General features: G+C 44.6%; 1 protein-coding gene across 10 annotated transcripts in view; it reads right to left on the minus strand.

The window, feature by feature from the left end:
- Positions 1 to 24,698, minus strand: part of LOC119431015 (mitogen-activated protein kinase 14A-like) — a 398,975-nt gene that overhangs the window by 49,970 nt on the left and 324,307 nt on the right. For 6 of the 10 annotated variants that reach the window (XM_049656879.1, XM_049656873.1, XM_049656872.1 and 3 more), the window contains one exon: positions 20,639 to 20,812. In XM_049656879.1, the coding sequence (XP_049512836.1) occupies positions 20,639 to 20,812 (174 nt within the window). Of the gene's footprint in view, positions 1 to 18,978; positions 19,131 to 20,638; positions 20,813 to 24,698 lie in introns of those variants that run through there. The other 4 variants (XM_037698484.2, XM_049656877.1, XM_037698486.2 and 1 more) reach the window with 1 other exon arrangement.

The raw sequence follows: 24,698 nt of genomic DNA on the forward strand, positions 1-24,698 counted from the left end.
CCCAGATGGCCTGATTTATTGTGCCTGCTGCCAAGATGGTGTTTTAGAAATTAAGTGCCCATATTCAGCTGCTTGTGTAAATGACGTTGTGACCCAGAAAAGTGGCTGCTTAGAAGTTGCTGCTAGTGATAATACACTGAATCAGAAACGACAACATGCTTACTACACGCAAAAAATACAAATGCAGCGTTTTGTTTGCCAGCGCAGCTATTGCGACTTTTTTGTGTGGACACCAGCAGATAGTCATCTTGAAAGAATCTTCCTGGATGCCGGCTTGCAAGTGGTGTGCCTGCATAAAAACAAAAATGTTAAGATGCTGAATGTCATTAAAGAAAATATTCACCTTGTATGAATAAGCCATTTTACTTGTGACAGTACTGTTCACAGCGCGCTCTGCTGCGCATTCAGCATTGTAGTCAAGGGTCGCAGCCCTCTTGCAACGTCGCTGGTGCCTGAAATAAAATGTACCTATCTGTAAAAATGTCTACTTTGTACTCATTAGCACTACTTGCATTGATGATTCCACCTCTGCAACTGCTTGCTATTTGTCACAGTGCTGGCACCAGTTCTCACAATTTTGTATTCTTTTGGAAATTGAAACCAGCCTGCTCTCTGCAGACACAACTATTCTCAAAACAATGCAAACAACTTGGAAGTATCTGATTGGAATGCATTACTTGATGACTATGTAACTTATACTACACAACTGCAGTCGGGAGTGCAATATAAAAGATAGCTGCTGTATCAACACCGTGTCCACCAGCACCTCTTAGGTCTCTGCTATTTTCAAAGTCTGGGTTTGTTTTGCGCTACCAGAAAGAGCACATACATACATACCTTTCTTCAGACCGAGTTGTTGACTTTGTGTCATACCCTAGGTGCAAGCTTGGCGCTCAGTCCGGATTCGTCAGATCCATTAAGTAGGATGGCCTGCCTGCAAGTATGAACAAGACTGCGTTTGCACAACAAAACAAATTCCTAGAAAACTGACGCATTTTTAACAAGAAGACCCACTGGTTGCAGTGGCAAGAAGTCTAACCATTACTTGAAGGCACAACTGCACGACAACCAGCTTTGACACAAATCACGCACTGTGCTAAGGGCTCTCGGGCAAAATAACCTCAAACAGCAGAATCAGCACTACGACGGGCTTCGCTCGTCTCCGGAACAATTACGCCAGGATCATAAACACGAACAGGCATAATGTCCTAGCATTAATTAATTTCTGGGGTTTTACATGCCAAGACCACTTTGAGGCACGTCGCACTGGGGGACTCCGGATTGATTCTCACCACCTGGGGTTCTTTAACGTGCACCATACACGGGCGTTTTTGCGGTTCACCCCATCCTATCAAAATGCGGCCGCCGTGGCCGGGATTTCATACCGCGAACTCGCGCTTAGCTGCGCAACGCTCTAGCCGCTAAGCCACCACGGCGGGTGTCTTGGCATTTAGTGCAACTCAGTTTGAGTGAAAAGAAATAAAAAGTGAACAGGAGAATGCGGCACAGTAGCCCAACCTTTGAAATTCGCGCGGCGTAATTTGTAGCAGAACGACAAATATGCACTCACCAGAAACGAAGTGCTCGCTGCAGACTTTGTAGTGGGTAGCGTCTGTGTTAATGTCACCCCGGTAGAGGCAACGAAACCATTCCGCTCGACGCTTCGTTGAGATCTCTAAGGTCTGGCTGCACTGCCAACGAACAACATTCGGCACAGAAAAAAGCTAAGCTTCTTCGTGTTCTCACCAGAGTCAGCTTTCCACCGCGACTCGTTATTGCATCCGAACACAGCGCAATTAACCATGATTAAAATGATTGCCGAGGCCCTTGAGATTGCAATGCCTGCTGCTGCACTTCAAAGCACCACGAAACGAAAGCATTCCCCCAACGATATGGCGGCCGGAAGCGGAACGCTCACCGCGCCGGCCTGAGCTTTTCCGGTCATGCTGCACGGGATCACAGTGTTGCTTACGCGTGAATACCACCTATAAAAAAAAAAAAAAAAAAAAAAAAAAAAAAAAACTAGGAGGGAGCGTCACGTGACAATCTTGAAGCCTAGTCATAAAAAATTTCGAGGAATGGGATTATAGTGATCTAGATAGGGGTAGTGGGACGAGGGCGACCCGGGAGCCGAGGTCGTTTGCACGGAAACCGGCAGGCGGCGCTACTGCGCCTTTCACCTGAACCGCCCCGCAGTGCGCGCTTATTCGCCGCGCACTCATCGGAAGAGTATGATAGATCTGAAGCTCATGCTTGACTCCTGAATGCTTACATTGCTCACAATGTCAGCAAGAGGAGAATAAATATATTTCTATAGTGTCGAGAATTCACGCGCCGCGACGGCGGTGAGGCTTCATTGGATCCGGAGGAGCTCGGCCACAGCGACCCGTTATTAACATTTCATGAAATCGTCTCCCACTATAAAGAGGAACGCAGGCGCTTCCCGCCTCCACACCCAAATCTATGTAGAGCTCAATCAATCACGCTTAGGATGCTTCAGACGAGGTCATATCCCTCGCGAGGTTTCCTAAGCAGGATTAATACAGAAATTGACCCACAGTGCCCGGATTGTGGGGAGGTGTTTAGCACTCTAGCACATATGCTCTGGCAGTGTCCTGCGTTACGGGATACGTCACTCACCAGCGAACAGGACTGGGACGAGGCCATCTCAAGTACGGAACTCAAGTTCCAGTCCATGGCCGTCCAGAGGGCCCGTGAAAGAGCGGAGAGGCTTGGCCTCCCGATTCCGACATGGGAGCAGCCAGCGGCGAGCCGGGGGCCCCAGCGGGTCTCCACCGGCTAGTCCCTCAGGACCTCAATAAAAGTTCATTGTCTGTCTGTCTATAGTGTTGTCTATAGTGAATAAACAGCAAAAAACGATGTACAGCGCGAAGGACAAGGGCTGAGACGACACACACACAGCGCAGTGCGTTTCGTCTCTCTCAGTTCCTGTCTTTCGCGCTGGATATCGTTTTTATTGCGATAGCAATTATATGGACACTCAAACGCAGATTTCTGCCGTCGGCGTCGCCGTGAGGTTCCGTATGACGTCAATGGAGATGAAATCGTCGCCGCGCGCCGAACGCTGGATGTGCGAGTGAAAGGTTTCACGGGGAGTGAACGCACGGCAGAGAACAAACGCGCGTTCTGCGCCGTGCTCGCTTAAGGGCTGCAGAAGTAGGCGTCTCTTTCCTCCTTTACAATCACCATATATGTAGAGCAAACGCGCCTTCTTCCGACGCGCTAGAGGCCGTGGGGGAGGGAAGGGAGGCGACGTTTAGCTGCGGCACTAAGTGCCTATTTATATCAGAGGCTCCGGCAACAGTCACCAACGCCGCACGCATTTTGAGCGAACGCGGGCAAAACGCCGTCGGCGTCGACAACAGTTCTGCGTGTTGCCGGTGCTGCTGCATGTCCAAGTTTATACAGCTGATAAAGCTAATCGCTACTCCGTATAGCTCTCTATAATTTTGCTATCGCAATTGATGCTTCGCCTTTCAGGTGAAACTGCGACAACTTTTTACCATGGATACCAACTAGCCCAAGCAACCACCTTTGTGTAAATAAAAATATTTATCTGAAAAGTTCCCAGCCATGGGATTTTAGGTACAAATCCGCCTATGATAAAGTTCGCGGAACTACGCGTGGCTACTCGGAATGAACGGGTGTACCAGTACATCGAAAGGGGACCGCCGGGCCGTGATTGCAAAAAAAGAATATAAAGAGAGAGAGAGAGAGAAAGCTCTGAAGGAAGGTACGAAACCATTTTATTCAGGGCAAACGCTCAGATCACAAAAGCGGCGTCAAGTAAAACAAAGCCAGGCCCCTAGGTCGTCCTGCTCAGCTTAAGGTGCTTAGCTCTCTGTGGCTTTGCGCTTCTCGAGCTGTTAATACCTTTGACTAAGAAGTGGAGTCGCGTGAGGACATAGAAAGAAGCAATTCTCATGCTTATTCCTTGTGAGCGTCGCATCCAACACCATTGGAGCAGAGGAAATTACTCTTTACAAGAGCCGCAACATCGCAGATGCTGTTCGTCTGCAGCTCTAAAATGCTTAAGCATTCTGTGAATATGTTCTCAAGAGCTTCAAAAATGTCACAGTTTCGCCCTAAGGGCGAAGCAATGAATGCGATAGCAACACAGCAATGTCATACGAAGTAAGGTGAGCGGCTTTGGTAGCAACAACACGCAGAACTGTTGTCGACGCCATCGGCGTTTTGCCCGCGTTAGCTCAAAATGCGTGCGGCGTTGGTGACTGTTGCTGGAGCCTCTCATATAAATAGGCACTTGGTGCCGCAGCTAAACGTCGCGTCCCTTCCTTCCCCCTCCCCCACGGCCTCTCGCGCGTCTGAAGAAGGCGCGTTTGCTCTACATATATGGTGATTGTAAAGGAGGAAAGAGACGCCTACTTCTGCAGCCCTTAAGGAAGCACGGCGCAGAACGCGCGTTTGTTCTCCGCCGTGCGTTCACTCCCCGTGAAAGAGCGCGTCCCTCGCGCCCTTTCACTCGCACATACAGCGTTCGGCGGCGCGCGGCCACGATTTCATCTCCATTGACGTCATACGGAACCTCACGGCGACGGCGACGGCGACGCCGACGGCAGAAATCTGCTTTGGAGTGTCCATATAATTGCTATCGCAATAAAAGGCGGTGCCTGCAAGAGGACGACCTGCAGACCAGTGAAACTGTGGACATAGGTGACGGCGCTGAAAATCGCACCTTTGTGCTGAGTGAAAGTCCCAAACCCACTGAGCATTGGGCACTGCTCACGTTTCCGAACTATGATGGTGTTGGGTTTGTTTTGGCTTCGTTGGACAGTGAGAAAAAGACTGTCGGCGTTGAGAAGGCTGTGCTGATGAACTACGGCGAGAGCCCCAGTGCAGTAATTTGCCGCACATACTGTACATACGAAAGACGTTCGTATGTGAGAGTGTGTCACGGACGATTGACAAGGCAAAGCAGGTGCTGGAGGTAGCACATTCATTGCAAGGGAGCAGGCAGGTTGGAACTCCAACCTGCCTGCTGAACTCTGGTTTCAGGGAAACGAGGGAACCTTTCGCCCTGCAAACGTGTGAAGGCAACCAAGCCGCCCTTTCGACGACGATTCGTTGCGTTTGACGACGTCCTCTGGGAACCAATGATGCCTTTCGCCCCCGCAAAATGTGCACGCGATTAAGCGAGCGTACAGGATCCGAAGCGACTGTCCCTACGGGAAAAAAATGCGTCCCGTCTTGTGCCCAAGGATGGACTGGCGAGCCGGAGACTCCGAACATATTTAGGGCCGTGCCGGCCCGTAGCGCAGTCGACACTGTTGCTCGAGATCTGCTCAAAGTCTTCGGCCTCTTAGCAGACCGGCGAGAACTCCCGTCAGCAGTAGGCGCACCTGCGTGATTAAGTGTTTTGTGCCAGGATGCCCTAATCGAACAGAAAATCGGGGCGATGGCCTGTCCTTCCATAGGTAAGCACAATGAACGTTTCTTGTATTTATGAAAATGGAACTGCAATATTCGCGATCGTTAGTGACTACGTGCTCGTGTGAATTATAACTGACGAAATAGTGGTGCAATACTATTCAAGCCATTTTTTTTCCAACTTTGTCATAATTCCCACTAAGTGTTAAACATTTATTTCTCTTTAAAGTACTTTTATCAGCTAGCGTACACTCGATCCTAAAAAGGTACGATGTGAAACTATTTATTGTCGAAGAATTACATTTCCTGCTATAAAAATTATTATTGACTGAATTTTATATGTATTTCTTGTGGCTGAAAACAATCAAAATTGCAATAAAACTAATTAATTGAAGAAACCATGAACGATTAGTCTTCACATAACATACCAAGTTTTGCAATAGTTGCCAAGAACAATAATTTTGTAGAGAATATTCTGCTCGTAGTAACTCGGCTTGTGAGTGCAAAGTTCAAACATCATGTTGCAAAGTTCAATCACTCCCCATGTTGAGGCTAAATATCATTTCTTTTTTTTTTTCAGAAGATATGTCGGTTGACATATTTTAAACAACAGGTAAATGACAGTTGAGATGAAATAACACAGTTTTACTTTAAATTACAGGAGTGAACATCATTTTCATTCATTTATTAGTAGCACCCTGAAGGCCTGGAGGCATTACAGAGGGGGCATTACATTACATTATGTATGTGTTACAGCTATATCTTTGATATTTTTGTGTGAAACATGCACTGCAAAGTTACTACAGCTCCATTTCCCCCGAGATTCAATTAGCTGTATGTGTATTTTACACGCACACTTAGATCAAAGATAGTTTTCTACACAAGGGGATGCGGTGTGTAGGGAAAGCATGCACAGATCATGCGAGGTCTTTTGCATGACTCTGCAAAGGTTGTGTAAATGCATTCCACAGCAAATGTTATTGTTGGACCTTAAAAATATCTGGTGGGTTATTCTTTAACTGCAGACGCTTGCAAAGGACGATGCCACAGCAATGAGCCAACCTTAAAGTGAAGCAGCTACATCCACGGGAACATAACAGCATCAAGTTGAGCCAGTAAGTTGATGCACAGCTGTATGCAGCCATAATGCATGTTTCCAGTTTGATCATACCTTTTTCATGACTGTGGTAGATGTCCCCTACAAAAAGCATATTCCTGAAGTGAAATATGCTTTTCTTATATTCAGGCAGGTCTCTCTGAAGCCACAATAGATATGGACATCTCTGAGGGCTTGTCTGATTGATGTGCTAGCAGAGGGTATACTGCTACATCTGCTAGCGCGTCCTTGACTGATTCAGACATCGCTGATGAGCCTTCCGAAATCCAACATGTCCTGGCATGTTTGATTGTCGTAATGATCACAGAGCTTGCTTAAGACATTTTCTCACATGTGTGCCTTGGTTCATTCATGTTCTGATCTGCTTTGCAAAAATCTGGTGTTTCCCTTTAATATATATTTTGGATTTCACCTTTAAAGTAATTATTTAAGTTTCAAAAATGCATATGAGACTGTCATACAGCTTTTTGTAAGATGTTTTCGACAGATTGAAAAGATCTATTAGTAAAGCTCAGAATGAAGAGAAAGATAGAACTGTTCAACCAATCATTGGCTACATTACAGCCCTTTTTTGACACAGGTGACAAGCATACTGCGTTCAAATTTCATTGTTAACACTGGGAAAAGCAAGTGCTAATGAATGAAAGCCATATATGCTACATCATAATCTCATTTTAGTCAATCTAGGATAAGTACAAGATAAGGAAAATAAAACAAACTGCAGCAAAGCAGTGTTATGTCAGATGAAAAACCACTTTTTTTTTCAGTAAAGTTGGAATAAGGAAAACACACTCCTTCTCTGAATTATAATTCAGCCATGTCCTCTCATTACACACATAATTAACACCCTTGCTAGGCTCCAACATTTACAACAGTAATAAAATTTATAACATGCCAACTGTGCTGGTAAGCTTTATCAACATTTTTTGGGACAGTAGATAAAAAATACAGTATATAGCCACAGCCACTGATCTCCCTAACAATATCCTGCTTGCTGGTCATTATTGTGCTTAAATTTTAAATGAAGCCAATGTGTCGCTATTAGTCCCGGGTTTTAGCTTCAACTGTGCATCTGGTGTTTCGTTTGCACGGTCAGCAATTTCAAGTTATGTTGCAGTAAGCGGTCCCTCCTGATTGCACTTGGTGTATTTTATCCAGTCTCCCAGTCCAGGCCCTCCAGGACGCTCAAGGGTGAAGCTTCTGCAGCACTGCCTACACACAACCCAGCGACACCTCGAACAGCAAGGCATACTATGGTGAGGATAATACTTGACCACTACAATTTTTAAATACTTATTCCTTAGGTAGCTGCAAGTGAAGTGGCATATATTTTCTTGGCAACTGTTTAATAGCTCATGCATAATAAATGTCACTCAGTGAACTGCACTTGGACACTAACATTTACGATCATGGCAACCATCCAATTAAATACTGAAACATTCATATTCGTTCGCAGCGGTACAAGTTTCCTCAGGGTTTGCATTAAACACCAATTATCGGCCAATAATCCTTTTTCAATTTTTCTTTTCATTCAAATGACACAATAACTAGAAGACCAACAGGTTTTTTCACAATTTTCTATGCTCTTTATATGTTCGATCGGTCACAATGAGCCGTGATATATGAGCTCAGTATATTTTGCCCACTCAAACTAAAAGGCTTCTTTAAAACATCTCTCATTGAACTATGTTACATTGGCCTCTTCTGTGTTAGTTGTTTGGTATTTCTACCTTTCCTGCCTGGGCCCAGATGGGCCTGCAGTATTTAGCAAATAAATAAACAAACAAAATTAAGTGGCACTAGCAAGCTCGTGTGGATGGCAGTTTTATGCCCCCATAGTTTTTAAGTTCACAAAAGTGTAAACTGAAACCGTCGTGAGCAATGTAATGAACTAAAATTAAGCATTATATTCTTCATAGCTTGCACAAGAGTGTATGCCACAACAATTAATTTGTTCTGCGTACGTGATTTGTGTCATGTTGGTCGCTCATGCACCTGTTACAGCGCGTGATATTTTGCAGCCACAGCCAGCAGAAGACGCACCTGAAAAGGCCTTTCTGAGGCATGAAGTATGGCGTTACACAATTACAAACTGCGACCAAGAAGAAGATGAAGAATCTACGGCAATCCCATCAACAGCTTTTTCAAAAGGTTGCTCATCTTGAAAATGTCATAGACGATTTATCTGACAATCACATTCTAGGAAATGAGGATGTCGCCATATTGCAGAGTCTTGGTGGGGCAAAAAAAGACTTGCTCATGCGTCAACTGCCACATAAGTCTGGTGCCAGCAATGTCACCCGCTTACTCGCCAGAGCTCAGGCCATTTGCACCGACTTTGCATTTTTATTCCCCTAGAGTATACAGATATGTACGAGCTGTTTTCAGCACATGCCTCCCGCATCCAAAGACACTGTGTAAATGATATCAATCCATTCATAGGGCTGCTGGCTTTTCAAAAGAGGCAATGACTGCATTGGCTATCAAGGTAAAGCACGGCTCTCCACATTATGCAATCTGGTTGTGGATGAGATGGCCATTCAAAGTAGTGTGGGATGGGAAAAGCTTCCATGGATATGTTGACATGGGCATTGATGTCAATTATGACAGCTTTCCAGTTGCCTAAGATGCATTTGTTTTAATGCTTGTTGCAATCAATGGCAGATGGAAGCTGCCGATTGGCTACTTTCTAGTGCATGGCCTTGGTAGTGAGCAGAGGCGCAATTTGGTGCTGCAAGCTGCTAGCTTCACTCACGAAAAAGGTGCACACATGGCGAGTTTGACCTGCGATGGCGCTGCAGCGAATTTGTCATTGCTGCACAGCCTTGGCTGCAAGATGGACCTGACTGAGCTGGATGCTTCTTTTCCACATCCAGTGACAAAAAAAAGCTTTTCTTTGCCATGTTGGATCCCTGTCACATGTTGAAGCTACTGCGGCACACCCTGTTTGATAAAAAGGCTATTATGATACAAACAAACAGTTCATATTGTTGAAACACATTGATGAGCTGCATGAAATCCAGTACACAGAGGGCCTACATTTGGCAAACAAACTTAGACAAGCACATATTACCTGGAAAAGCCAGCCCATGAAAGTCTCATTGTTGGCTCAAACGTTTAGTCAATCGGTAGCAGATGCTCTTAGTGACTGCAGAGCTCAAAAAAATTAAAAATTTTCAAATTCCTTGCCAACAGAAGAGCTTATCAGACGTGTCAACAACGCATTTGACATATTAAATTCAAGACATCAAAGGCAAGAAGAATAGAAAGGACCGCTGTGTCCTGAAAATGTGGATCCTGTCACTGCGTATGTCAAAGAACTTATGGCCTACTTTTGCTCGCTTAGGGAGTCTGCAGCTGGTAAACTAATGACAGGCACCAACCAAAAGACAGGCTTCATCCGCTTTGTGGTGTGCTTAGACAACCGTCTATACAACCACTTGGTTACAGAAAATAGACTATTGGCATATCTTCCGACTTCCAAGCTCAGTCAGGACCACCTTGAGTTACTTTTTTGCTGCAATAAAATCATTTGGGGGCTGCAATGACAACCCAAGAGCAAAGCAGTTTGCAGCAGCATTGAAGCGTCTGATAGTTCGTAATGAGGTCAAGGACATTGATGGCAGAAATTGCTTTCTATTGAAACACATCGACATTATGTTTGTACGCTCCTCTGAAAAAACCATACTCCATCGATGTAATTAACCTCACTGCCCCTCAGAGAAGCCCTGCAGCCAGTGAACCACTCACAGAAGCAATTTTACAGGATCATGGTTACTCTGCTGACCCAGGCAGGGTGTCTGAGCTTCGGTGCCTGCGGCTCGCAGTACTGGAAGAATTGCTACACAAGTTTTCTCGTGGGTGAATTATGTTCATGATGGCCCACACAATTAATTCCTTTATCCATCAACTTCAGCTGTCCCACCAGGTTTTATGTTAAGGCATTTATTTGTTTTTTGAGTGACTTTGTAAAGTGCATATATTGTTCAAGAGCGTTGTATGCAGATGTGAAACTTTTATAGAGGGAAAATGTGATACCTTATTGTAAATTCTGCAAGTACATGTTTGTTGCCTTGCTGAATGCTGTAGCTTGAATCGCCTGCATGCAAATTATGCTTAAACAATTGTTCTGTTCAGCCCAAGCTAAAAAGTGTGGACAATGACGGTAGGTTAGCTGGCCTACTTTTCACTAGAGCAAACTGTGTGATGACATGGACATGCTGTGAATGCTCTCAATGGATTATGTGTGAGCTAGGTATACGCTTGAGGGTGACAATGTTTTTTTTTTAATGTTTATCCTGTATGTCTTTTACCTGACCTTTGTGGAAATTTGCCACTGCCACCTGGAATACCGTTGGTGTTACTATTTAAACAATTTAATGTGCTCACTCTGTTCACTTGCTTTACAATAGCCTTTTATGATGCCAGATTCACTGTAACCACAAACATTTGGTGTATACCACTCAATGAGTGTTTTAAATACCGTGAAATATTCATTCATTTGAGGTTCACTACGTAATCGAGCCGTCGCGTCCTAATTTTGTGGTGTGATGGCTCAGCTTCGACGGTGCTAACTTTTTTGTAGGTATGTGATAAAACATAGGCATGAGGGAGGTAGTGGCCGAATACTGCACCAGGGAGGCCAATTCCTGTTCTGGTGAGGGAGTGACTTTGATGAAGCTTAGTGGGCCTGCCTAGTTTGGTTGCACCTGAACTAGTATAGCCCCACTAGCTCTCGGCAATATGTATTTTTTTTTTCTTTGCCCGTGTCAGGCACCACTCCATGCCTGAAAATGTAGTGGAATGGAGCAGGATTCGAACTTACGACCTTCAGATTTGAAGTCGGGTGTTCTACCTCTACTCCACGCCACCACCGGTCCTGGGTTCGAGTCCCGGACCAGGACGAATTTTTCTTCAACTGCGAGGCTTTCTTTCGAGGAACCCGGTTGGGTTTCCATTGTAGCAAATTGCTACATTTGGGTGGAAGTCTCAGTTTCCCTTTAATTACTTATCTCCACCTAGCGGATTTCCGCTGAACTATTACATCAAACACTTGCCTTTGGTTCGAGTTGTCGACAAATTCGACTTCGCCCTGCCATCTGCTAGCCGCCTGGTTAGCTCAGATGGTAGAGCGGCTGCCCCGGAAAGGCGGTGGTCCCGGGTTCGAGACCAGGACGGATTTTTCTTCAACTGCGAGGCTTTCTTTCGAGGAACCTGGTTGGGTTTCCATTGTAGCAAATTGCTACATTTGGGTGGAAGTCTCAGTTTCCCTTTAATTACTTATCTCCACCTAGCGGATTTCCACTGAACTATTACATCAAAGTATCAATACTACATGTGATATAGTTTACTTTGTATAACATTATTATACAAATGCCCTGTGGCATACAAGTATGCTAATACTGATACCGAAGAGCAGTGGCACAATAAGTATTCCTACTTGCTGTTTATAATTTTCTTTTGTGTATTATCTTTGCAATGTACTTCATTTAAATTATAAATGTGGCTTCCTTCTGTATTTGTGTAAAATCTTCTGGCTTCTATAGGTGCAATAAACATTGAATAAAGAATGAAACAATTACTGTTGTCATAAAAATGTGCTTTCGATAGTACAAGTGCACCAGCAACACAATGAATCTACAAGTGCAAATGAATGCTGCCATTTTCCCTTGCCGGTATGTATTCAGTTTTCATGCCGTTTCACACTAGCAGAGGAAGAAGGGTCCCCCTAGCAGTGTTTGATTCGAGGACATAATTATGCTGTGGGGCTATACTCGCATTCGGAAACAGCTGAATAAACTCTAGATAATGCACAAATCCCGTCCATTTGCTTTATTATATAACGAAAATGGATCCCCGAGGCGCGTCTCAACAGCGTCGTCGCACCACAAAATCTTGCAAAATAGTACACGTAAATCTGAATAAACGGCGATCACTTCAGCGTTTAGAATGCAGGCTAATGCTATTTATTTCTCTCAAAATGAAACACGCCCACCAGAGCCTTTTATTAAGCGAAAATGCGACAAAAAAGTGTCCTTCAAAACATCTCGTTTCTTCCTAGGTGCAAGACAGCGTGACAAAAATCATTTCTCTCAAAAAAAAAACACGCACACCAGCCTTTTATTAAGCGAAAATGCGACAAAAAAAAAAATGTGTCCCTCAAAACATCTCGTTTCTTTCTAGGTGCAAGACAGCGGGACGAAAAATTAGCAAGACAATACGCACCACAGCTTAAGGTGCACAACGGCTGATTTGACGAAACTTGAGTACGTAGGAAAAATAGACCACACTCAGGCGTCTGGACGGGTTTCGAGCCTAGAGCGCTGGCAACTCCACTAACCGCGGTGGTAAGCGCAAGTGATGCCTTGAAAATTTTCTGTCTTCATGAGTCAGACGCCCCAGTCTTGCTCCACATTTCAAGGCATCGCATTTGAAGCGAAGAACGACGCGCGCAGTAGCAGAAAACCACCACCCGCATACGGGCCCCCAAGCCAGTGATGGCAGGCGCCACTAAAAGTTACCACGTACCAAACAATCACGAATGTTCCGGCAACCTTGTGGGCCTTTTCCGCCCCAAAAGGCACTGCGCACGGGGCCCCTGAGTGAGGGAGGGGTGGCTTCAGAGGAGGTTGGCTTGCCGAGGCTAGCGGAATCACGTGACGCTCCCTCCTAGTATTTTTTACCTCGATGGCTAGAGTGGACGTGCCTTAACCGGAAGTAGGCAGTGTTTTGAGAAGCGCGTTGGCGATGACGTTTGTCACGTGACATTTCGAGCAACACTCGGCGAGGAGGGGAGACCAGCCGACGAGGAGAGTAGCGAAGGAAAGAGCGAAACGAGGGAGGGCCGTTTTTCCATCATCAAACGCGCGTAACTCCGCTATTACGGCACCATTTTGAAAAATTTTCACGGCTACGTGTACGTTGTAGACTCGTGCACAAGTGCAACGCCAGAACTAAATTTCGACCTCTGGGTGGTTTAGGGGCCCTTTCAGGAATATTTATTGCGTATGCTCGCTGGTTTGTACACAGCAAATATACCTACTGATCAATAACGTACTTGTAGTTACGTAATGAAAGAGGCAACTAATCACCAGAACATAAACTTTTCATGTTTTACTGTTATTGAAGGTAACTATTTTAGGGATATGTAGAATCAACAGCGATATTTGTAGTGTATCAAAGGCGGTAACTTTCAAGACGATTTTCCACTGAATATAATGCAAGCACAACATTGTAACGCGCCATGAATGCTTGTTAGTTTACGTAAAAAAATCACACGTTAAGCAATAACTATGATATCATAAGAAGTTACATGTTGGTAATTTCAGAGAGGATTCACGGATTATTAAAACAAGACTATTGCAGCAATAACTTTTACATAACAATTAAAAAATGAGTAAATGGCTAGGCCAGTATACTATCTATCTGTTCATTTCAATGTAAAACAAATGAGTAAATGGCTAGGCCAGTATACTAGCTATCTGTTCATTTCAATGTAAACAAAATATATTTGTTTACCTCATTTTTATGTTTGTTTACCTATTGGCTGGAATGGCTTGTCTTTCAAATGTCTGAATTTGAAACAAGCTTCGCTCACGGCGAAACTTAAGGTACATCATGCGCGAAGTTTGTATTGAAGAGATAGCATACAGCAAGAATTGTTCGTGTACACTATCTCTGAAGCGAGATAAGCCAACAATTTTGCAGCGTTAGGGCCGCCTCTGCTCTTTCTCGTTTCTCTTAAACCTTCTCACAGTCCCAGGCCAAGAGTTTTTCTGCGCTATGTGGACAACTGTTTCTGGCTGATTCGGCGCAGCGCTTTGACTTCGTTCACTGCGCACCTAAACAGTCAGGAAAAGGCCATCCAATTCACAGTAGAAACGGAGGTCGACAATAGTCTCCCATTTTTGGACGTGCTTGTCAGCAGATGCGATGGAGCGCTTTCGTTTAGCGTATACCGAAAGGAAACTCACACTGGCCGCTACCTAAACTTTCATTCCGTTCATCCGGACGCTCACAAAAGGTCGGTTGTTGCCTCCCTGTTCAACCGTGCGAACCGCATTTGCACCAATGCAGAAGGCCGTACCACAGACTTGGACCACGTGCGTGGCGATCTCTCGGCAAGCGGCTATCCCACTTCGTTTTTGAATGCTGTGGAAAACTGCCTATCTGATTCCGTCCGACCGGCTAATCCCCGACCAAGAAAACGTGCTGCCATACCCTACGTTCCTGGGATAAGCGAGGCCTTGTCTCGTGTGCTGCGCACTAATGACATTGAGGTTGCACACGTGCCTGTGTGTAAGCTGAGGCACGCACTCGTGGGCGGTGAGGACAAGCTTCCGAGAGAATCGTTTCCTGGCGTGGTCTACAAGACACCCTGCGCAGATTGCGACTACGCGTACATCGGTGAATCGGGCAACTTCAAACAGAGACTGCGGCAGCATCAGAACGATGTCGAGAAGAAACGAATAGTTTCGAATGCCCTTGCCGAACATACGGATTCAACAGGCCACAAGATTGACTGGGAAAAGTAAAGAATTATCGGCCAAGAAAGAAAGAAACTTGAAATCACGTCTCTATCTAGAGTCGTTGGAGATACAACAAACACGTCACACACTCAATCGAAGTGAGGGAACCCTCCCCCAGTCGTACACACGCTGTTTGCGTCACGTGCTCAAGAGTACATAAGCTGCAACGAATTTTCCTTCACCTCATTGTGAACAAGGCTTCCGTAGCGAAGCCGAAACGTCTTTTACTCAGTTTTTATTATTTTTTAGGTTTTATTTTGGTCGGTGTCTGTCGTTTTGTTGCTTCATGTTTCATCCCGACCAGACGGGCTTCCGTCGAACCCTCGATTTCACAATAACTTTCGAAAGATATGGTTTCATTGTAGCAATATTTCGCGTGACTACCACCAGACGTGTCGACATGCGGCAGCGTTTTCACAGTGATTGCGTGCTCGGCACTATGCCAAGAACGCTGTTGCTCCAAGACGCCAATGCAATGTCTTGCACTTGTGGTGACCGGGCCCGCGGTAGTGAGGACACAGTAGCCGCTGTGAGGGGTGTAGGTACACTGACCACACAGGTCACGCACTCCACACACAGGAAACCGTACTCGTTGCGATTTCCAAGTTTCAATCAGCTGTTTCTTATAACTGCAAGTGTTTACATCAGTACGTCATTAATGTCACTGACGATTTGGTCTCGTTGCATGCAGTCTCGGAATGTCCCAAATTTGCAGTCGTCGGCTAGTCACGTTAACAATAGAGTGCACTCGCTCACCGCCTCCCCATCCCACCTATGTCATGAAAAAGGACTTGAAACTTTCTACTACCGATACCTTTGATGAGAAGTGGTTGAACACAGGGGCCAATGACTAAATGTAAGATTGCTGGAGCAAAGCCAGAAAGTGCAAAAAGGGAGATAGTGTCCTCTTGGAATACATTGCTCTGAATGCAGATGTTTTGTCATTTTTGACAAGACAGCAATACTAACTAGAAACCCACACTACAATACAATAATTATCATTCAAGCAGCATGCAAGAGGCAACTGTATCAGTAAATGTTCCATAGTATTGACAGATAAATAATTTGCTTATTTAGAGCCATCTGCACATGGGGCCTTATTGGTTTTTCATGGAGGTTTGTAGTCGACTCGATAACTTGCACAAACATATGTGGTTGTGATCACGTGCCGAGGTTATATATTCATGCTTCTTTGTAATAAACGCCAGTTGGAATTAGTCCTTGTTGCCTCTCTCTGCGCTGGTCATATGAAATACCAACTAGCCCAAATTATTATTTGTTAATGTGTGGTGCTTGGCTAGTGCGGATTTTTTTTTTTTTTTTGAAGGTTTGCATTTGTGAATAGCGAAAATGGAACCTTGATGCGGCACGTGTGTCGCTAACGCGTTTTAACTAAACCATATGTGGAAAGTTAGCGCTCGTGCTGTGGCCTCCTTCATTGTTAAAAAAAAAATAATTGTGGGTTTTTACGTGCCAAAACCTCGATCTGATTATGAGGCACGCCATAGTGGGGGACTCTGGAATAATCTGCACTACCTAGGGTGTGCACCCAAACCTAAGTACATGGGCGTTTTCGCATTTCACACCCACCGAAATGCAGCCGTCATTCCTCCTTGATTGTTCTCATCTATTTAAGCGCTTTACATCAGCTACTACGTTCCATGTTTCTCTAAAGTCCTGTGCATTCTATCACATCATTGCAGTACTAAGCTGAACCGTGATTTGTTCGACTGCAATTCGACTGAAAGTCGAATTGCAGAGAGTTGGAATGTTTGCAAGAATAAATCATAAGAAGCCAACAGACAGACACCAAGGGCAACATAGGGGAAATTGTACTTCCTAGGTGAATTAAAGAAATGATAAATTGATGAAAATTAAAGTGGATGAAAATCAACTAAGCGCAGGTGGGGTACGATCCCACGTCTTCGCATGATGCGTGCGACGCTCTTACCATTGAGCTACTGTGGCACCGTCTTCCCAACTACTTTATGGGGTACATGTATGTTTTACTACTAGAACGAACCCTGGGAGTGTCAGCCAGCTCCACCACTCATAAACCTTGGCAAGAACAAATGTCACACATACTCTGCCTTTCTTTGATAATTTATTACCTTTTGCCTGCCATCTCAAACTGGCCAGACGACATGGAAACATAGAATGGCAAGTGTGGGAACTTTGCAGCGGCACACCGTGTCACTGTGGCACACCAATCTCACACGAAAATGATCTTTTGGGAACGTGTCGCCCCTGGTTGTGTACTGCATTGAAACAGACGTGACTTGCAGATCACAAGTTCATGCTGCACATGCACAGTCAAGAGAGATTTGTCAAATCATGGGACTACGTGTTATAAATTTGGTTTTACGATTCTTTTTGCTTACTGGCTCATTCCATCATTGCCACTAAGATCAGCCACTCAGCGTAACAAGGAGAATGGTAAATGAAGCTGATTGTTATAAAATACGACCTCTGCTCTCTGTGATGACTCTGCGTAATGGTATTTTCTGAATGTGCCACCACTCATTGCTGGCCACCAGCTTAGAGAAATGCTTACATCAGCGATAAGGATCACACGAAATCAGAGGATTGCCATGCTCTGCCGGCATGGTCTTTAAACGGTGATAAAGACTGCTGCACTGCTACTTCTGTTCACAAAACATCAGCGATGGTGGGTTAGCATTGAGATACATTAGCGAAAGCATGCCTCTCATTTACGACCATGTGACAGAAAATCTTTTGCGTCCCTTCAGTAGTGCACTGGGGGTATTTTGCACCAGCCTGCCGTTTTGGAGGGCGACATGAGGGCAGACAATGATTATGAAGTAGTAGTGGATGTGACTTTGGCTGCACTGTTATAGCCATGTTTAAGTCGCACAAAGATAAAAAGGATAATGCCGCACGGATTTCTCGGAAACAAAAGATTGAGCTCAGTGTTCCCTGACCACAATGCTCCAACTGCAAAGCTTGCTTTGTGACCAATGCATGGGAGTTGCCCTCATTGCCCTAAACCTAGCGGCAAGGCCTTTCTTATTTCATTTTTTCTTCAGTGTCTAGAAACAAGAAAAACACAAAGTTTTATTGAATTATCTTGATATACCAAAAAGAAGTGTTTTACATTGTGGAGCAATATATTTAAAATCATAGGCATGCAAGATACTTTTTACTCAGAATCACATGTAATGCCCACTTTCTAAGCTGAGCACCCTATTCAAACAGTACTTATATAAAAACACACACAAAGGTGGCAATTTGTTAAGGAAATAAATTCGACGTAACACCGTGAGAATACTTGTAGATAATGGAATGACCAAGACACATGTTTTACAGCAATGACTTTTTGGGACGCTTCCACTTTTCTGCATTGTCTCACTGGAGCGACAGGTGTCTGGTCACTGGCTTAACGAATCATAGCCAACTGAAAGTTTTATTCCCGAAAGTGATCTGTAGGAAATATGACCCCAGCTCCTGCAAATTGCCCCACTGAACAAGAGTAACAAATTTAATTAAACAAAAGTTTGTCTTGTGTGCGTGTGGTGCAGTGTGGTGGTTTGTGTCAATTGTGAATTGCTTAAACAGACCAATAATATATGGCGAACAAGCCACAGTGGGTCCTGAAGTCATGTAGGAAATAGAAAGGCTAGAGCTGACATACATTTCCAATGGTGCTGCAGTTTTTCACATTACAGGCCGTGTAGCAGGTTGCGCATTAAAAGCATTCCAGCAAGCAGCACACCCTTGGTAGGTTTGAGAACACGAAATGGACGGCTGCTAAAGGCACTTTGAATCTGCCCATTGTGATGCTTTAGAATTTCAAAGCATTGACTGAGGCATTTGTGCACAAGTGCAGAAAAGTGGGTAGCAAGCTTTCAGAGCAACATGAAGCAGCCAGGTCTTGTGGGCCTGACAGCAAGAAAGAAAGCCGTGCACAGAAAGTGGCCTCTATTTCACTGAGGGTAGAAGAAACAATGAGAGCCCCTCCTCCAGAGGGCGCTTGCTTCCACGAACCCTCCAGGTGGGTTACAGATCAGAGTTGGCAGCAGGCGGCACAAAGCTAGTGGTCTCCTCGTACACCAGCCCTGGAGGAAGAGGCAGGAGAGAGAGTCACCACCACAACCACCACCACCACAGTCTCTCACAGCGAGTCTCAGAACACCTGCCCACTTCCTCAAGGGCTGGTGTTCCCCACACTTAACGAGAGAGGGCGCTCTACCATCTCGCACTCACCAAGCCTGGTGGTGGCCACTAATGCATCCTCAGTGAATGCACATGGTGTCACCCAGAACGTTCATGTCACCATTGTTCTGCTTAAAGCACCGCTTGCATTTAGTGAAAGCAGTTGTGAATCATGCATTGCCAAAGAATTGTCAAAGCCTTTCTGAAAATGTGACTATCAGCCAGAAACAATGAAACTCTGACCATGCCTTCGAGATTAGGCAATGCACAAATAAACGTGCACATTATCTTGCAAGTGAAGGCCAAACAATATGCTGTACTCGAAAAATATCCAACCTCCATTTATAAAGTAAAAGTGACCGTGCTAGTGCAAAATTTCGGTATATCTTGAGGTTAGCAGACAACAATAAAATTTCCCTTGCACCCAGGCCCTGTTGTGTTGTGACCAGTGTGCTCACAACAGAAATAACTTGACGACGCTTATACCTGCTAAATTTTGTTTTCATCGTAAAGTGTACAATTTTTAGAGCTTGCTTACAATTGTCAAAGAACAACAATGTTTTACAAGTTGTTATTTCTCGTCCAGTTTAGAGCAAAATTTATTTGAGAAGAATAAAAATGAAGCTGCCACCCTATTCTAAATTAAATTAAATTTCGAGGCTTTATGTGCTAAAAGCACCATCTCATTGCGAGGCATGCCACAGTGGGAACCACCTGGGCCGGCATTAAACCTCGAGCTCAGCTGCGAAATGCCATAGCCACTGAGCTACGGCGATAAATTTTAAACCACTTAATTATTCGGACCTATTCATTATGCCTTTATTACATAAACATGTCAGTCTGTCACTAAATGAATTATTAATGAGTAAACTTGATGAATATTCTGTCTGGGGTACAGATAATTCTAGATGAATCTATACAACAGATTGCCAGCATTCACACAAAACAAAGCTGCAATTTTTTTTTTTTTTTTTTGCATGCAGTCACAATTTAGATTAATCAAAGTTTTTTAGTATACTTCAGCAAATTTTTGTATTGTTTTGGCTTCGACTGCCACATGTTTTTAAAGACTAGAGTTAGCAGGTCTGGATAAATACAACATTGTACTGTACATAGCCGTCAAAGGTGTCGTACCACACCACAAAGCTTGTACCTGGCGCCGCACTATAAGTACCTCCTTTTTTTGTCTGCTTTCAAAACCACATAAAATGGCAGTGCAATTGTTAGAGAATGGAATTCGCAGTCTTTTTATACTTTCAAGATAGCAAAAAAAAAAAAAAAACAAGCTAGGCCCGAATCATTGTGCCTAACTGTCAGACCTTGGCACAGTATCTGCGCTTTTGTGAAACAGTAATACCTCTTATCACTGCAACCTGTCCACGTCTGTCTCTGATGGGAGCAGAGCACTCACGTTTCCACTCGTGCACACTGAGGTCACGATCCTCAAAGGACTGATCGCAGGGCTCAGCTGATGGCTCATCTGTCGGGTCCGCCAGGCTGGCCAAGTACGGGTGTGCCAGAGCCTCAGTGGCAGTGGGTCGCTTGTCCGCATCCAGTTCCAGCATGCGCTCCAGCAGGTCAATGGCTGCAGCAGCAAGGACACTTGTCACTCCCAATGACACTCCACAGGCACTGTTTGTATCGTCTTCTACTAAAATGAGAACAATGACGCCAACGCATTTAAGCGGATAAAGTGCAACAGTTTCTGTAAAGCTGCTGCTCTACAGAACTCTTGTCAGATCCACACTCGAATTTGGGTTCCTCAGCTTTTATAACGCCATCACTTGAAGCCAGCAACAGTCGTGCAACTGAGAAAAAATTGAGAAAAATGTCTATTCCAAAATTTATGGCTAACAATATGTTGTCCCAAAAACACATTTCATGCACAGACAGTATACACAGAAATGCCTGCTACTGTCACAGATGTAGAAAATGTCACAGTTTCGCCCTAAGGGCGAAGCAATGAATGCGATAGCAACACAGCAATGTCATACGAAGTAAGGTGAGCGGCTTTGGTAGCAATATGAATTGTAGTAAACATGAGCTGATTAAGTAAGCAGGTGTGCTGCGCCGTAAGTAGACCGACATGAAGAGAGACTCGATGACCACGAGAAGGCGCCTGTGAAACGGTGGTGTTGATGAGAAGCGCTTCCCGTGGGCAGCGCGTGCGAAGGGACACACCTGTAGCGCTGCACTGCCGATCCGGGCAGCATTACATGTGTAGCGTGCGTTGGAAAATGTGGCCCGACTATTACTAAGTGAATGAACAAGCGTGGTGAGAGCGCGCACAAACAAACATGAATAGATCACACTGAATGACTGCACACAACGACTGTCAAAACGCTGGCAGCAAGCCCATACGCTGCAGCGGGCGAAGGTACGTGGGGTCTATCGCTTCAACAGAAACTGAGCGGTGAATGCACAGTGCATAAAGGTCAGAGCCGTGTGGAGATAAGAGAAAGTGTAAGAATTGGGTTGAAGATGAATATGCAGAAGACAAAGATAATGTTCAATAGCCTGGCAAGGGAACAAGAATTCAGGATCGCCAGTCAGCCTCTAGAGTCTGTAAAGGAGTACGTTTATCTAGGTCAATTACTCACAGGGGACCCCGATCAGGAGAAAGAAATTTACAGAAGAAAAAAAAATTGGGTTGGAGTGCATACGGCAGGCATTACCAAATCCTGACTGGGAGCTTACCACGGTCGTTGAAAAGAAAAGTGTACAATAATTGCATTTTACCGGTGCTAACATATGGGGCAGAAACTTGGAGGTTAACAAAGAAGCTCGAGAACAAGTTAAGGACCGCACAAAGAGCGATGGAACGAAAAATCTTAGGACTAACGTTAAGAGACAGGAAGAGAGCGGTGTGGATCAGAGAACAAACGGGGATAGCCGATATTCTAGTAGACATTAGGCGGAAGAAATGGAGCTAGGCAGGCCATGTAATGCGTAGGATGGATAACCGGTGGACCATTAGGGTTACAGAATGGATACCAAGAGAAGGGAAGCGCAGTCAAGGTCGGCAGAAAACCAAATGGGATGTTGAAGTTAGGAAATTTGCAGGCGCAAGTTGGAATACGCTAGCGCAAGACAGGGGTAATTGGAGATCGCAGGGAGAGGCCTTCGTCCTGCAGTGGACATAAAATATAGGCTGATGATGATGCTGATGCGTGTGTGATGTAAGGTAGCACTACATCCCAGCTTTTGTGTTTTCAATCAGCATAGATGGACAGCACATTTGTGACAGTCCTGTTCATGTGTTCAACAAGGCCTGAGCTTTGTGCATTAAAACGGATAGGCGGGCTAGTTGGTTTGGCATCATAATGAAACTTTTGCACACACAACACGAAACCACAACGAAGAAGTACACAAGGACTAGCGCAGACTAACAACTGACCTTTATTCACTAAGAAAAAACATATATATGGTCGCGACACGCACCTCATAATCACTGCACATGAGCACAAGGGCATTTTGTAATCTATTACATAAAAATAAAACCTTTAACAAAAACATTGCGCTATCACATCTTATTCATCAGGTCAATTTCCTTGTCATTCAATGCTATTGAAGGAGGACTGACACATGTGCTTTGTAGTCTAGATATATGCCAAGCTTCCACAATCTCTCTTGTTGTCTGATTAGGATGAACATACAAAATATCAGTTTGATTACACACAGGACTACACATATTCATTGAACACCGTGCACAATGTAATGCCAAATGTGTCAGCTGCCTTCCTTTCAAATTCGCCAAGTGCTCTTTTAACCTAACGTTCACGCATCGCCCAGTCTGCCCTACGTAACACTTGCCACATTTAAACAGGATCTTATACACTACATTTCTTTTGCACTCAACAACCTGGTGATCAGAACGCTTGGAACATTCATTACTGACACTAATAGGCCTGTCTTTATACAATTTGTTTACAGCCGGACACACGCCCCCTACTTTGTTTTTTGCCGAGAAAACTATCTTGACACCATATTTAGCGGCCACCTTCTTAATTTTATGGGAAAAACCATGCATATAGGGGATTACCGATATTTTCTTAGCTTCCTGGCTTTTTTGCACCTCTTTCTCAACGAATTTCATTTTCTTCAATAGCCTTTCGCTTACAGTCAGAAGAATCGAGGTAGGGCCTTTTCCTACTTCTTTGCCTTTTCCAGCCGAAACTTTTGCTCTAGGAAAGATTCATTTAACTTGTGCGTGCAGGTTTTTGTTAGAGCTGAATGAAAACATCCCATTGCGATCCCGTTTTTTATTATCCTTGAATGGGCGGAAGCATACTGTAACAAGGGCTTCTCTGTTCTCGGGGAGTACTTCCAACACACATGGTTTATTTCAAATATGAGCTTCACGTCTAGGAACTGTAAGCAGTTATCAGTGGCATATTAGGCATAGGACGTCGCCGAATGAGCTACGGTTTGCGACGGGATGGCTACCAATGTCAGTAGACCATTGCCGGAGGGTATGCAAGATCCTCAGGTCTGAGTGCTGGAGGCAAAGCCGTTTCCTCAAGGACTGTCTTCGTGCGGCAAGTTCTGCGCGCGGGGATGCCAGGACTAACCGGAGATCGTATCGTGTGTGGTACGATAGTGCTATGAACCTAACTGAAGTGCTGTGGCGTCAGGTGTGGGTGTTTCTACCTAAAAAACAGAAGAATGCTGCTGAGCCAGGGAAGCTGCTCGTTCTCGGAGACACACAAGTGGACGAAGAACAGAAGAATATCCTCAAGTTAGGACCCAAGTTCTGCGTGGAACCGTCATTACAGTTACCGGACAGGCTTGCTCTGGCAAGGGACATTTCAAGGAATGTGAGTGATGAGGAAAAGGATTCTTGCATTAGAGAATGTGTAGAAGTTGTTGCGAGTACAAGACGCAAATGTAGAACACGCCCTAGTGTAGAGCCGCTTGCTCGCTATTTGTACTCAAAGGATTTAAGGGTCGTAAAATCGGACAAAGAAGGTTATCTTGTCGTGTTACCAGATAACTTGTATTCTGGTAAGGCTTGGGATGTTATGCACAAATGCTTCGAGGAAGTAAAAGTGAAGCTGCAGGAACTCAAGAAAAGAGCAGTAGAATTGTTGAAAAAATATGAATTAGACAAGCTGGCTTCACTCCTGAAAAAAGAAACGGGCCAAACACTGGAAGTGTTCTTTGCGGCAAAGACGCATAAGCAAGATGTGCCGTTCAGAGCAATAGTGTCGGAGCACAATTCGTGGCAGTTTCATGTATCGGGGTTTCTCCAAAAAATACTTGCGTCCTTGTCAACTAACGACCCATTTGTAGTCAAAAATTCTGAGGAGGTGGTTAGTTATGTGTCTGGTCTTAAAGAAGGCAGTTACAAAGGATTCAGTGTTGACATTCAAGACTTGTATTATTCTTTACCGCAAGATGCCCTACTACAGTCGGTAAAAGAGTGCATTGAAAGGGACAATGATGAAGTTTCTTTCCGTAACAGTAGTGGT

This window comes from Dermacentor silvarum, chromosome 10, assembly GCF_013339745.2.
Source record: "Dermacentor silvarum isolate Dsil-2018 chromosome 10, BIME_Dsil_1.4, whole genome shotgun sequence".
Lineage (NCBI taxonomy): Eukaryota > Metazoa > Arthropoda > Arachnida > Ixodida > Ixodidae > Dermacentor > Dermacentor silvarum.